This window comes from Larimichthys crocea, chromosome III, assembly GCF_000972845.2.
Source record: "Larimichthys crocea isolate SSNF chromosome III, L_crocea_2.0, whole genome shotgun sequence".
NCBI lineage: Eukaryota > Metazoa > Chordata > Actinopteri > Sciaenidae > Larimichthys > Larimichthys crocea.
In genome coordinates this window covers 25,280,779-25,295,824 of record NC_040013.1, presented here as the reverse complement: position 1 = coordinate 25,295,824, position 15,046 = coordinate 25,280,779, and the positions used below count along the sequence as shown (strand labels likewise).

At 41.8% G+C, this 15,046-nt stretch overlaps 1 protein-coding gene and 1 long non-coding RNA gene across 2 annotated transcripts; one reads left to right on the top strand and one right to left on the bottom strand.

Moving 5' to 3' along the window:
* Positions 1-70: 70 nt before the first annotated feature.
* Positions 71-13,225, bottom strand: arhgef33 (Rho guanine nucleotide exchange factor (GEF) 33). The gene is made up of 17 exons (XM_019262753.2): positions 12,824-13,225; positions 10,669-10,712; positions 8,533-8,697; positions 8,032-8,153; positions 7,732-7,874; positions 7,527-7,649; positions 6,985-7,111; positions 6,041-6,173; positions 4,554-4,661; positions 4,256-4,348; positions 3,971-4,119; positions 3,772-3,861; positions 3,428-3,606; positions 1,839-2,299; positions 1,527-1,754; positions 1,201-1,343; positions 71-1,014 (listed from the first exon to the last, which is right to left on the bottom strand). The coding sequence occupies exons 1-17, from the start codon at positions 12,915-12,917 to the stop codon at positions 885-887; spliced, it is 2,532 nt and encodes an 843-aa protein (XP_019118298.2). The 5' UTR covers positions 12,918-13,225; the 3' UTR covers positions 71-884.
* On the top strand, positions 4,297-6,353 carry LOC113744616 (uncharacterized). The gene is made up of 3 exons (XR_003461679.1): positions 4,297-4,394; positions 4,560-4,631; positions 6,036-6,353. It is a non-coding gene; the product is annotated as an uncharacterized LOC113744616 (long non-coding RNA).
* Positions 13,226-15,046: the final 1,821 nt, after the last annotated feature.

Here is a 15,046-nt window from a genome sequence, read left to right as displayed (position 1 = left end):
TTTTTTTATTTTAATCATATTTTTAATAAATGGAAAGGAACCAGCTGAGCTACATGATGAATTTTCAGTGTGGACCTTTTATTCAACATTTAATAATGTTTTTGTTTTTTTTGATTGTCACATTCATCTTTTAACAGGTCAATTCTGTTCAATGCATAGAAATAATTGACCCTAAGCAAAATGCTCATTGCATACATACAAACCATACAAACACACACAAATAACAACAGTTTAACGTTTGTTCTCCTGAGTAAATGCTCAATAATAATTTCTGGTTATGGCTTAAGACGTTAAGCGGACTGACTTGAGGAAAACCCCTAAAAAAAATCACAGTCAAAGCGAGTTCAGTTAAATTTAAGAGCAGTAGAGTTTAGGAAACGTTTAAATTAAACATCCTGATCTTGAAAGAGAGGATTTAGTTATTTGAAAAACTTGAAACTGGAGGTAGAGCCGAGCTATTTACAATGTCGGGATGCATAGTATACAACTTATGTCCTCTCAAAAGTTTAAATTGATGTTTAACTGAAGTCACATTTAATCTAAATCGAATAAAAACAAATGCGATACAAGCCACATTTGCTACCTTAACCTTTTATTACTAAAACTAACACGAAACATGAGCAAGAGTTCAATCATCAGTGTTGTTTTTAAAGAACAAATGGCATACAGCCTTGACAAGTGCTTCACCTCAGCATGGAGGCGTGGGGCAGGACGCTTACGCTTCGAAATGATTAGAGGAAAAGTTGCTTGGCTAATGAGCTTACACCTGTACAGCATTTATACAGCAGTTGTGAATGTAAAAAAACTTATGTTTGCATGTACGCTTAAACATGCATGTATTACACCTTATATTTGATCAGTCCATGACAGTGTTTGAGTGGTGTTCATACAGCCGTGCCACGGTTTATCTCCAGATGTACCAGTTTGGGAGTTTTCCCTGCCGTCTCATGTTCAACGTTGTTCTGGTTTTCTGGTGTTTTCTCACCTCCCTTCTCTTTCTTCTCATCGCCGCTCCTGTGAGAACAAAGAACACAGGTAAATTTGATTCTTCCATGTCAGAGTGGCCGAATTTGTGGTCTGTACTTTGAAAATTTTCCATAAACTTTGATGCAAAAGGTAAAACCTTTGCCCTCTTTCAGTTAGAGAAGCTCCAGCATCAAGCCAGTCGTGCATATTTTCATCTCACATTATCAATCTTACTTCTTCTTGAAGAGTTTCTTGAACGAGCTCCTGAAGCCTCCTTTGTCCTGCTTCCGACTCCTTTCGCTGAAGGGGGTGTGGTTATTCTCCTCCGTCCCGCCCCTCCACTTTGACTCGTCTCCCCATGATTGGAAACCGGAGTCCTGGTGGGGTTGAACATGGATTTTAAATGTTGCTCTTGGGTGTATCTAATGCTATGTGCCTAATCTTCTTGATTTGTGGCCTGACAAGGTGTTCTTAGACAAGATAGTGAGTTCCTAGCGCTCCTTGAGTTCCTAGATTTCATGTAAAGACATTTATTCATTCACAACTTTGCTAAAACCTACAATGCTGAGCAGCCCATGAAGATCGTCGCTCTGTTTGTCCGTATCCACTCTGTTCCCCAGGGGGCTGTGGATCTTACGGGATGGGGTGGGACACCCTTTGCTGCCTTTACTGCCCTGGCGCTCCAGCTTGGCGTGGCTGCCCAGTCCCACCTTATGGAGATGGTCCGATAGATGTCCGCCATCCAGACCACTTACTGTGTTGCACTCCATTTGCAAGCCATTCAGTGACTAGACAGCAGAAAATATGTATATGTTGATTTTTTTTACACATGAATTATGAATAAGTCTTTTTAAGTGCACCAACAAACTCACCTTGCTCTTACGCTGGCTGGCCTGAAGGGGGCGATGCTGATTGCGGCGCATCATTACAGCTTCATCTGGAGATACGCACCCTCTGTTAGGCAGTTTGCTGTAACCAGTCCCCTGGCTTCCACCGTTGCCAAAGACATCACGGGTGTTTGACACGTTCGCTGCCATTGCATGATGTGACACTAAGGGCGCTTTGGGGCACTTCACAAAGGCAATGTCGATGGAGGAATCTGAAGAGGCAGAGGAACAGCGGTCGAACATGGAGACATCATGAAATGATCCTCCATCCTCTTCATAGAGGCTCTCTATCCCTGGGGGGTCTGGAGGGAGAAGGAATTCACCAAGGGCATCAGCCAGTGCAGAGCCTGGTTGAACCTGACGGAAGTCTGCAGATCTGGAGGGCAGCTGATGCTGGCACGACATGGACCTTTGAGATGCCTCACTCTCTGGGATACTGCCAAGACCTGAAAGCCAATGGTTGGTTGACTGGTTGGGGCCATTGTCCCAAAAGCATTTAAGTAATATGGGTTGCATATCTGTTCTACAAAAATGACAGATACTTTACCTGTGGTGCTAAGCTGCTTACTATACCCAGTCTTGTTGACCCAAGACATTAAGGCTTGTGCCATGGACTTGGAGGATTGATGATTTGAGTCAGGTACTTCACATTTTCCAGATAACGTCATGCAGTTTCATTTCAGTTCTATCCATCTTCTATTTCTTTTCATTGGGCAACAAGATGCAGTGACTACAAAGACCTTCCTTTGACAGGGTGGACCAAGGTTAAACCCATTTTGGCCAGCAATCGCCCTGCTGCATTCTTGAGCAAGAGTTGTTAATCATACCAATTCCAAGTGTGCTACTCAAAAGGGCTTGGTGTACTTTGGAGTAAGGAGTTTGAAGTGTAGTCTGAACATATCTAATCGTAAAAGTTGTTTACTTCTTGCTGAGCAAAAAGTGTGTTGGAACGCAATGGGCTAGGAATAACAACACACACCTTTGGACAGTCTTACATTTGATGGTACATATTAAAAGTGCTGAAAGTAGGTGTTTGAAATATAAAAAGAGCAAGCACAGAAGCTTTTATGCACAGTCTTCATTAAGGAAACACCAGGATGTGTACAAACTAAATATTTTGTGAAGAAGTCAGTGTTACCGAAGAACATCATTGACCAAACATGTCTGCATGCTGCTGTGTTGCTCTTTAATGAGGACGAATGGTCGTGTTTAGGACTAGTGCAGAAAAAGGAGAAGATGAACTGTCTGTATGTACTGTCTGGTCTCTCAGTGAAGGGCCATAGACTGGCATACAGGTGCATCTACCCAGCCAGTCTACCTTCAGTTTCTTCATGTCAAAAGTGATGTCCACACAAGAGGTACGATGGTGTCACTTTTGGCATGTGTACCCTTGTGCAAGGGACATTCGTTGAGCATAAGCAAAGTTTTAAGTGGGCATGCTGGTTAGATTCTGAGTTTCAAGACATTGTATAAATTGTTTCCCAATGTTCAACCAAATAAATCTCACAGCACTCCTGTCTGTAACGTCTAATCAATCAGAAACCACAGAATAATCAGTTTCTGTAAACACAGACCTGTTGGTTTTTGATTCCGGGAGTCCAAGTCAGAGCTGTAGAATGGGAGCTGAGAGGGCCACTCTGTGTCGTAACAATGATTTTCGGGATCCTGGTCCCGGTCCCACTCCTGGAAACGATGAGACTGGATCTGCTCCAGGAGACGCTGCTTGCTCCGCTTCACCTGGTTAGCATGTTCTCTGTGAAGGACAGATCATTCTTATCAACGGTATCATCAACCCTGTTTGCAGCAGCGAGCTCTGAAAAAAAAAAAAAAAAAAAAAAAAATCCATGTACACTACTTGTTAAGCAACAAATAAGAACCTGACAAAGTTATCCACAGGCTAGTTAAGAATGGTACTCACAGCATGGCACTGTTGCAAGGGTATGGTGAGCCAATGTTGTTGGCTTGAATCCCGCTTTCCACTGTCTTTAACAGCTGTTTCATGGTAGATCTGGAACATGGGACACGGTTTTACCACATTTTTTATCAGATTCAAACAGAACATGTCTTGCTTGACCTCCTGATCATGTGTGTAATGATATTTTCTGTAGTGTCCCGACCTTTTCACCTCCTTGTGGTTGTGCTGTAGTAGCTCCTGGTTGTGCTGGAGGAGGTGGTGGTACTGAGCTGTAAACGACCTGAACTGCTGGATGCACACCAGCAGCAGATAGTAGTCTGGGTGCTCTGCCTCTGTCTGCCTCAGCAACTTCTACACACACACACACACATATATATATGATTTATTTATGTGCACACATCTTTGAGCAGATGCTATCTTCAGTCATCAGCATTGATGTTTATATTATGTTTTGTTTCCGCTCTATGATCGTGTGTCTTAAATTAACCTGTAGCAGCAGCAGGTACTCCGGGACCCTCTGAACCGGCTGAAGGAGCAAAGTGTGGAGTGAGGGTTTGGACTCGTCACCTGTTATGTCACTCTGATGGAAACACCCAACGGCCAATTGGAGCAAAGGGGCAGTACAGGTCAGCCAATCAGAATGGAAGGACAAAACCAGTTAGTACAGCAGAAATAAGCAATGTAACTATATTCAGCTGTCTGTAGTTGCACAAATAGGGCTTGAAATCAACTTTTTTGGATCACATGCATGTGTCAAATTATCACGTCAATTCATTTTGTGTCACCTCCAGGAAGGAAGAGGATTTCATGGAGCTGGAGGCGAGCATGGTGACGACTGAAAGACAATCTGGAAGCTCCTTCAGGTACGACACATAAAAGTCCAAGAAATCACTCTGTAGGAAGAAAGAGACGGACGGTGTCTGGGTTTGTTTGTGTTCATGCACTTTCCACACACATTTTCCACTTCCTCTCCCTCCGTCATTGTCAGTCTGTTGTGACTGATTAGACCTTTGACAAACATGAACCCACTTGGACCCACAGTGCATTGTGAACCTGGCTTTATTTTTTCTAAATAGGTAGGTGTTCCAACCAATTACTGCTTATTTCCTTCCTTTCACGCAGAACCAATTGGCCACATATTGGCTTTAATAGTATAGACTCATTAGCTTCTGTTTATTGGGTCTGCTTTTGTCTTCAGCTGGAGGTCAGGAGCGACCACTAGCACCTTCCTAACATTAGAAAACACACATTGAAGGATTTTTAAGTCCCAGTGTGTAAGATTTGAATATAATATTGAAGGATTTTTAAGTCCCAGTGTGTAAGATTTGAATATAATATGCATAGGTTATTGTAATTTTTAGGTTAGGATGAGCCTTTTATATCTACAGACGCCGTGGGACCTCTTGAGTTCAAACTGAACACTCGCTGTAGATCGAGCCTTTCACGTTTTGGTTCGCAGCCACCCTTATGCTTGGAAGGAGAGGGTGAGGCGAGGTGGTCGCACACTGGTCCTAGAAATGCACATGTCCCAACATTTGGTTTAAGCCTCAGAGAATTGTAATTTTGTCAACTCGTATCTTCTTCTACCATCTGTTATTCTGTACAGTGATAACAAGAATCACTGTTGGCTTTGTACTACATCTGCATCCCGGGTCTCAACATGGCTGTGCTGGAATTTGACATTTCATTTAATTTCCGTCATGGCTGCCAAAGCGATTCAGATTCATTATAAATGGCCGGTCACAAGACCGAACCTTTTGACCCCGTCCACATTAACCAGCCTGGAAAAGCAGCGAGCACTGTGAACATCAAGTTTTTGAATTATAATCGCGTACACTGGAGCTCTGCATCTTTTCTATAATATTAATAAGATTATCCACAGAAATAGCGCCTACATTTCTAGTGATATTAAGATGAACAAAAAGCAGATTCAGGATTAAAATCTGTGGTTATGTTGAGGCTGTAGTTTGTGACGATGGTGTGATATTAAATTTGATTAGACCGAAAATATTTTGTGCACAGCAGCCAGGCTAAAATATTACAAAAACAAGTGAAATGATCCCAAATGAAAGATGGTTATGGTTTATTAATAAATTGAATTTACACATCTATATATAAAAAAGGGACATTTATTGCCTGAAGGTGGCACAGATGTCAAGATTTGAGATATTTGCAGAACAAATACCCCAGTACAGACACTCGACAATCTCTAAGATGTGTAGTAGTTCATATAAATGACTCCGTGAATTTAAATTCTGTGTTTGTAGTTTACCTCTTTGCTGGTGAGCCTCATAAACACATCCCCCATGATGCCTTGCCACTGGCACTTGAGCACACGTTCCTGGAGAGTGTGGAGGAGCTCGAGATGCTGCTGGATTAGAAACCTCAGAGAGCTGGGAAACGGACTGAAGACGGCGAGAAACAAAGAAGTTAATTCATTAAAAAGAATATTTACTTTGTGGAATAAACATAGAACAAATTAAGGAAGAAGCTAAGAATAAAACATGTTGTTCTCTAACACAGAAGAAACAAGGATGAGAAAATGATTTTAAGGGTTCATTTTTATTGACGTTGCATTTTAGAGGTTTGTTTTCCAAACACACTCTAAAATATTGTACTCAATTATTTGTGCATACAGTGATTTATTGCATGAAATCACAAAAAAACAAGGAGAAAAAAAAAAGCAGAGGTAATTGAACACATCAATTATTGACCCATCGTATGTGAGACATATGGCAGCAGGTAAATCAGGTTAAAACAAATGCAATCATTCACGAATACCATTGAACCCGGTTCGGCAGCGTTTGCGCCTTTACATTTGGCGCTTTGGCTCATTGGGAACACGTGTGCTGAAGCTAAGCTAAGCTGATTCCATTAGCAGGCTGTGCAGAGTGAAGAGTGTCCTCTCTGTCTCGCTGATGTTTATAACCTCCTTTTATTCAATTAGTTTATTTCCTGTTCTCCCCTCACTGTGAGATCTCAAATTAGATCTGTTGCCACTCCTGGAATAAAGTCTGAGCGATGATCTGTGGATGTGAATGAGCAGGGGAAGAGAGAAACGGCTGCAGTCTTTGGTATTTATTGAGTTCATACTATAGCAGAGAGAGCGTTTAGGCTGTGCGTGTCCTCTCTACAAAGTTTAAATGACCTCCTTAGCCATCGTTGATGTGTAAGATTCATCCACCCTTTGTTGTCTTTGTGTGTCTGCAGACTTACCGTTTGTCTTTGGTAGTGAGCGCCTCGGATCCGTTAAAGGAGATGTTGGCCTTCAGTAACAGAGACAGGTGGGACACATAAACTCTCTCGGACTCCAGCAGCTCCAGAGCCACTCTCTGCCTCTTACCTGAACGCATGCAGAGACACAGTACGTTCAGATCATGCTGCATCATACATCTTCTCTGACTGCAGACGTCTGACACACGTCTGCCGTCAAATATTAGACTCCAAACAGACGAAGTCATTCGTTGTGATTAGTGAGTAAAACTATATATTTTCTTTCTATATAAAAGCTCTAAAGCTCACTAAATGACACATTTTATCTTGTGTATACAAAAAACAAAGTTTAAAAATGACACTGGGGTTTTTTTATGGTTACTCCTTCTTGACTTGTGACAACTTGCTACCTTTGGACAGAACCAGGCTTCATATTTTTCGTGAAAAAAGTGTATTTCCCCAAACTATTTCTTTCATAAATGGACATGTATAGGCATATATAGTGGTGATAGAAGAGCAGTTGCATTAACATTTATATTTCTTACTGTTTTCAGTCGGGCTGTTGGGCGTCTCTGTGTCGTCTCTGCTGTTCTTCCTCTCTCCCCATGCTGGAGATTTGGACCGACAACCTCTCTGCTGCTGCTGAACATCCTGCTCAGAGGTAGAGGCTGCAACACACACACACATATGAGTAAATAACTCTATGTTTTTCTTCACTACACTCATTGACACACACACGCACAGACTTACTCGATGTGGTGTTGCTCCTCTGTGGCGACCCGCTGTGCGGCAGGCTGGAGAAGAAGTGTTGAATAACACTGAGGTCTGACTGGCTGGGCACACAGATGTGTTCATCTCCTGATGCCATCAGCACATCTGCCTTCGAGCCTTTTCTGTTTTTTGGACCAGTCAGTCAGATGAAGGAGAAGTTAAAACAACACAGTCTGTCTTTTTGTTTCCGGAGGTCAAGAGCAGCTGATTTGAAGCTTTATTTCAAGGCCTTCCGTCAATATATCTCAAATGTATCTTTGTGAAACGTTTCGTCTGTACCTGTGTGGAACAGAGATGACGTCTTTGGCGTTTTCTGACTGCAACAGCTCTATCCTCTTCTGCACCTCTCTCTGTCTGCTGGAAACATCCTTTATGTGGAACAACGCCACATTCAGCTCCTCCTGCGAGCGGATTATAACACGGGACCGCGTCAGTGTGACTCCTGTAAACTGATAAGGCTGAGTCGACAGGTTTAGTCTAAAATAAAATATATCTTTTGCCGTCACTAGAGTTTGACAGTTGTGTGGTAATTGTGCTAAACATGAGTAAAACCGAGGTATCTGTGCAGAGAAGTGTAATAATATAACACAGAAGATGGCTGTCAGTGTCTGAAGGAGTCGCCTTCCCATCTAATAAATTAAATTAAATTACGGTTTCAACAGAGTTCCAGTCAGATGCTCTAAATTAAATTCAGCTACAGCGGCTTCTCCACCTTACCAAGAATAGACTGAGCGTGTGTGTGTGTGTGTGTGTGTTGTCTCTGTGTAACATCTCCAGCACCTTGAAAGTGTTGAGGGAGTTCTTGAGGCCCATTATCTTATCATCCACGTCAGTCTGATGGGCCTGGAGTTTCTCCTCCAGGCCATGGTCCCTCTGACGCAGCTCGTACAGCTCCGTCAGGGCAGCATGGAGCCCCTCGCGTAGCTCGGCCACCAGGCCCTGCAGCTGCGTCACAAGAAGCACGATGTTTGTTCAGTTAGCGTGTTTTGGGAGTGCTTCAAACTTACTAATGTTTTCTTCTTTTAGGTTACCAGACGGTTTAATTCTTTCATTTTTGAGATTGGTATTTATTATTTTTGGGGGAGTTCTTTTGAATTTTCTTCAGTTCATTTAAATTCCTTAATCTTCTTGAGTCGATCTTCTTGAGAAGTTCTTGAGAAGTTATTTAAAGGCCAAGTATTACACTGTATGCATAGATTTATTGAATTCATTTTGTCTTTTATGTCTTTTAGTTTTATGAATCTTCTTTTTTTTACCAGTTTTTCTGCAACTTCTTGTGGTTTAGCATCTTTTATTTCATAGATTTCATCATCGTCATTTCCTATATTTCTTATGCATACATCATTTCCTCACTCTTTCTTAATAACATCCTGTCAGTGTTGGACTCTCTGCCTCCCCTTCCTCTCTGCAGTTGGTCTTAGTTTTCATTCATAGCTGATTGAATTTATTCCGCAGGGATAACTAAATCAGCTCATGGGAACATAACATGAGTTGAAGCAGCTCTCCTTCGTCCAGTCTTCCCGTCTCTCCCTCTCTCTCTCTCTCAGTCATGTGAAAGGCATCAGGCAGCAGACTGAATAGAGCGTCTGTCCTTTTTTTTTCTCTTCTCCTCGTCTTCCTTTCTGATGCTATCGGCTGGTTAACAGCGCTGCTGCATGCAGATCTAAAGATGAACTACAGTATGAATTCCTTGAAGATCTCATTATTTAATTACATTACTTTCAAGTTCAGATACGTTTTGCGGTTGCTGCCTTTTGAATAAGTAAATGAGTGTGTAATTTAAATGCTAAAACGTTCATGTAAAATTCATGAAGACATAATGTGAGTGAGTGAGTGGACCTCAGTGAGAACTTCATTTTTGGCAGCTTTTGTGAGCAACATTTTGTGACAGCTACTGCTGATTATTTTTTTGGCCTTTTATGCCTTTATTGATAGTACAGCTGAAGATAGACAGGAAGCAGAGAAAGGGACACGCAGTAAATTAGCCCTCCGATGCGGGATTCGAGCCGGTGAGGACTATGGCCTCCACACATGGGGCGGCCGCTTAACCCACTACGCTATCAACCGCCCCAAGTCTTAATAGTTTTATTAATATATCACCAATTCATAACAGTAATTAAAGACCGTTTGCCTGAAAAACTCGTGCAAACATCTCAATTTGTTCTCTCATCTGTTAGTGCACAGTTCTGCTCTACTGTGAGCAGATGTAAGCTCATTAGATGTCATGAGACTGAATCCAACACGCACACTATATTTTCACACCGTGTGCACTGCGATCAGAGGAGCTAGGACAGTGCGTTTCCTCTTCCGAGTGATCAGTATTTGTAGCTTTGCGTCACATAAAGTGACACTTTGGACGCTTCACGCTCTCTCTTTAACTTTAACTAGAAATTGTCGGCCTGAGCACTGAGGTAACAGTTCATCTTTAAGAAGTATTTCTGGGTGAGACACATTATCTGTCCTCTATCAGAGAAGTGTCTGTATCTTTAGGTTGCTTGTCTCTATATATATGTATCAAAGAAGTGGATGTCTAACCGCAGGACAGCAAATCCTATCTGAAATATCTCAAGAGAATTGGACACGCATGACTCTGGTTGATCTTTGACCTTTCTGTCACCTATGACCCGAATGTTTGCTTGAGATCCTGAGAGGCATCACATATCATCCGGTCAAGGCGTAAACGTTTCCCCATGATGAATTTGAAAAGTAAACGTTACGCGACAGGATTGCAGCAGGTTAATAGCCGAAGCTTAAGAGTTTTGTAAGCCGACACGCACAAAAACTTTCAAAATGCAGACATGAAATGTAGAAGTTTAGCCCTCAGGCTCCTGACGGATTCACCAGCATGCAGTCGAGTCAACTGCAATCACTCCCTGAGACGAAACGTAAAAGGTTACTCTTAAAACGAGAGTTTACCTGAGCGATCTCTAGGTTAGCCTCCTCAACATTTTCTTCTTTACCTAAAAAAACACACACAAACAAACTCAGTTACTCACACAGGCAACAGTTGCATGGATTGATTCTATTAAATGATTACTTCATATGTTTATAGCTAGGCACGAATAGATGGTCCCATTCATACCTTAGATAATAATGTGTTTAAACATAAAGTGGAGAAAATGTCATTTACTTTGGCTTGACTGTCATCAAAGGTGGGAACACAAGTATATTTACATGTACTATTACCAGTACACTGCACTAGTGTGCTAGTTTGATACCTCCCAATAAAGCACAATATTACAACCAATATTAAAATGACACAGATTTCTCTCCAAATCCAACATGTTGACTCTCAGTATTATAAAATACTGTCCACTTTTATTTGCAGTAAATATATAGACACAAATTTAAACATATTCTCTTTGGAGTGATCGGTACAGGAAGGTCTTAATATCTGGACTGAATTGTCTCTGTCCAAAACCTTGACATGCAGTGATACACAGCACCTATCCTTGCAGTAACTATATTTAAGGTCTTATGGTTATCATTCATGGTTCAGATGTTTGTGATGGATTGTTTAAGAGTTCTGCAGCCGTTATGTGAAAGTGCAAGAACAACATGTTCACGTAGGGTTTCCTCCTCAGCAGCTCCGGGAAGTGTCTCCTCCACTGAGATCTATCTTCTCGGGGAGTTTGACGGACTGTTTTTCATGTTTACAGAAAGATTGTGTGGCTGGAGGGAAGTGAAAGAGATTCAGATTTATGATGATTTTCTTTTAGAAAGGACAGTTGACTGGCTGTAATAAAGTACAATGCTTCGGTTTGTCGTGGAAATGTCACAGATCGAGGCTGCTGTCAATATTGCCGAAGGTCAATCTGAAATACGCACTTAACATATATTATCATGTTTAACTGCAGAGGCCTGCTGGGCACAACGCTTCTTAACTCTAAGAGAAACAACAGAGTCTTTCTCTCTGCAGGATACACGTAGTGTGGCACATTTCCTCTGATAGCTAGGCTTTGTGCTGTCAGCCTCAGTTGTTACAGGCCTGTAAAAAGTCGGTGTCAGGATGTCAACGTTAAGCGACAATGTCCCAAAGTGACCTCAAACTTAACTCACAGGCAGTATGAAGAATGGACGTCATGACGGGCTGAGTGACGCCTGTGTGATCAAACAAGCTGCCAGTAACAACACCTACCTGTCAAATTCGCTACAGAGACCAAAAAACATTCTTGTACCAGGCTGTAAACATGTTCATTTCTGCAGTGAAGACATTTTAACATGGGGCCTTATGGAGACTGGCTTGTTCTGTAGCCAGCCTCAAGTGGACGTTTGAGGAACTGCTGTTGGGAAATCAAAAATGTTTTGATTTACCAATGACATTATAACTAATAGTATAACATTGAATGTTGCTCAGGAATCCAGTCGGCATTAACGTGAGAAAGAGTTCTGGATGATTAATTATTTGCTACTAGAGCTTGATCGATATTAACTTATTGCAGATTTATCTGTACCTGTATCGCTGCTCGATAAATGCTGAAGATGTGTTTAGCATTTTTAGATTCAGTATCTTAATTAAAGGTCCAGTGTTTAGGATTTAGCACAAACCACAGTGGCAGCAATAGAAGAAAATGCGAAAGGTGCATCTAGCAGCGGAGTTTCTTGTTGCAACCATTTCATTCCTTCATTCTCCTTCCTATAGCATGAACGAGGAACTCTAGTGTGGCCGCGTATCTAGAGCCAGCTCCTGTAGAAACGAGGCGTTTGAACATGAACCCTGGCGTCTATAGATATTAAAGGCTTAGGTAACAAATACATAAAGTTACTGCTCCTGTTCTTCTGCTCCATCCCTGAAAGTCTGCAGATGTTTGTGTTTGTGTGATCGAAGGAGGAAGGTCTAAGATGGTACAAAGACTGACAGCAGCATCATTCGATCAGTGAATCTTTGTCAGGCAAAACCTGCTTCATTAATCCACAACCACTCGAGAAAAGACAACCGAGCAACTTCTACACAAGACTGCTCTTTGGTGCCTTTATGTTTAAAGTTGGACTTTTTCCTCTGCTTTTTTCCCTGTTTGATATCATCATCTTTTAGAATAAATAAATAATCAACAAATGATTCCATAATTACCGTCACCGCGGTTAGTCGCAGCTTCAGCACGACCCTTTTTACCTTCGGACATGCCTGCTGTCGTGTCTTCTACTTCTGTTTTGCCATTCTCCATGTTCAGGTATCCTGTCCGGTCTGATCCAATCTAGTTCTGAGGTCCTTTTTCCAGCTGAAGAAGACTTCACTCCGCTCCCCTGCCTTGTTCTCTTTCTTCTGAACAACCCTGTCCTTTGCTGTGATCACTCACTTTCTCACTCCTCCAAAGCATGTGAGTCCTATGATTTCCCTTTTGCACAATAAGGCCCTTGTCTTCGGTAGAGTAGAGGGGACAGACGGGGAAGATCAGGAGGCGAGAGAGACACATTTGTTCATCATACACCACTTACCGTAGCTAACTCATTAGATTTAAGGAGGCGTGACCGGCTGTTAATGAGGATGATTTACACAACAGCGGTGTCAGTAATGTTGAAATGGCAAAAGATACAGGACAGGTATTGCAGTGAGTAAAGTGTCAGTAAACGCCTGTTTGCAGCTGCAGATCTAGACGGGTTTGAAAGCATGTGTTGGTGGATGTGTGTGTGTGTCACGAGGACGCAAACTCTGTGTTGTATTTCACCTGCTGTTACCTTGAAGTGTGTATAGACTGATGTAGGAATTCTAATTGAACACTACTTCAGGATTAATAAACACTCTGTTCGTCGCCACCTGAAGAGTATTTCTTGTCAGTTTGTCTCCTTAATCAGATTCTTGTTGGTGGTGCAAGAAGCTACCGAACGTTTGAACACTTTAGGGTGAGGTGACAGGGTTGCAATCAGTGCTGCTAGATGCAACTGAACCCTGCACACTCCAGTCCATAGAACATTTGGTTTGCCAAACCTCTTCACTGTATGATCTGTAGATTTGATCTCACACTACAAATTTCTCATATGTCAACACTGTGACGAGTTTCTCCCGAACCAGCATGCAGAATGGATTATCGAATGGACATCATCGACAGTTTGATTCGGAAACAGGGATGTTGTCCACATGCACATGCACGTGTTAATAATAACTGATTAATCTCTTGCGTCATGGCAGGAAAAAAAGACGTCCGTCTTCTTCTCTCTCTCTACAGTCCATTTCCTCTGCTTGCGGTGGAGACAATAAAGCCCTGAGACAAACAGCTGAGCTGCTCCTCGTTTCAACAACAAAACCTATGTTTGAAGGTTACATCATTCTCACACATCATCTGATTCTGTGGTTACACGTGTTTGTGTACAAGCAGGATGTTCAGATGACTTGTACATGTTATTTATCTCCTGTTATAACATGAATTATATTGTTGTGCGTGTATATATTGTGCTTGCTGAATAACATGAGCCTGAACAAAGGCTCATAAGTTGCATTCATCTATGAACCGCGCCTTGTTTTATATTTTCAGGATGTTATAGGATCAGTTAAAGCATATTCTTACCTGTACCATACCTGTCTGAGTATGCCGCCTCTGTATTTCAGATAGAGGAGAAAACCGTCTCCTCCTTATTTGCTTTGCAGGCCTCAGACTGTTCAGTCTGTTGTGCATGGAGATGATTTCTAAGCTGCAGACTTGACCATGTGTTTTCCTACCACGGTAGGAAAACCTTTGTCACATAGTTATAAAAATCCAGCTGTTGTGAGTCTAATATGATTAGATAGAAACCGGGAACTACGAGCGTCACAATGGTAGAAAGGTTTTTGCTCCTCTATAAGACAGGAGCTGATGATTAAGTGAAATATCTGATTCATCTTACTAGTTTAGTTGTTTTATTGTCCTTTTATTGTATCGACAAATTTGCCATTTATCAAATTTCCACTGAGTAGATGCCACACAGGCAGGACACCGCCACGTTGGCTGACCTGCTTCCTCAGCTTCTCCAAGGTATTTCAAAACACTGCCAATTTAAAATGACACTACATGAGCTCATCGGCCACTATATGTGCCACCTGGACAAACAGGTGTTCTGTAATTGTGTAAAACACTTCAATCAGGAAGTAAGCAATAAAAGAGCACAGGTGACATTTTCCAGCTTACTGTTGTGTGAGCATATTTTAGTTCACTCCAATGTAAATACATCTGCTGTGCATATGTTGCACTGACTTGTTTGGTGAAAAATAAAAAACTAAATATTTCAATAGCACGTGCGTGTATCTACACGTGAACAATCTGAAGAATCCTCCACAGTGTGAATTATGTTAGTATGATGGCAGAGCGTACTAAAGATGAGA

Coding starts and splice junctions, on each gene's coding strand:
- arhgef33 (XM_019262753.2), bottom strand. CDS start 12,917: ATGGAGAATGGCAAAACAGAAGTAGAAGACACGACAGCAGGCATGTCC. Junction 6,174..6,984: donor CTCACTACCAAAGACAAACG/GTAAGTCTGCAG, acceptor CGCCGTCTTCAG/TCCGTTTCCCAGCTCTCTGA. Junction 4,349..4,553: donor AATCCTCTTCCTTCCTGGAG/GTGACACAAAAT, acceptor TGTTTCCATCAG/AGTGACATAACAGGTGACGA.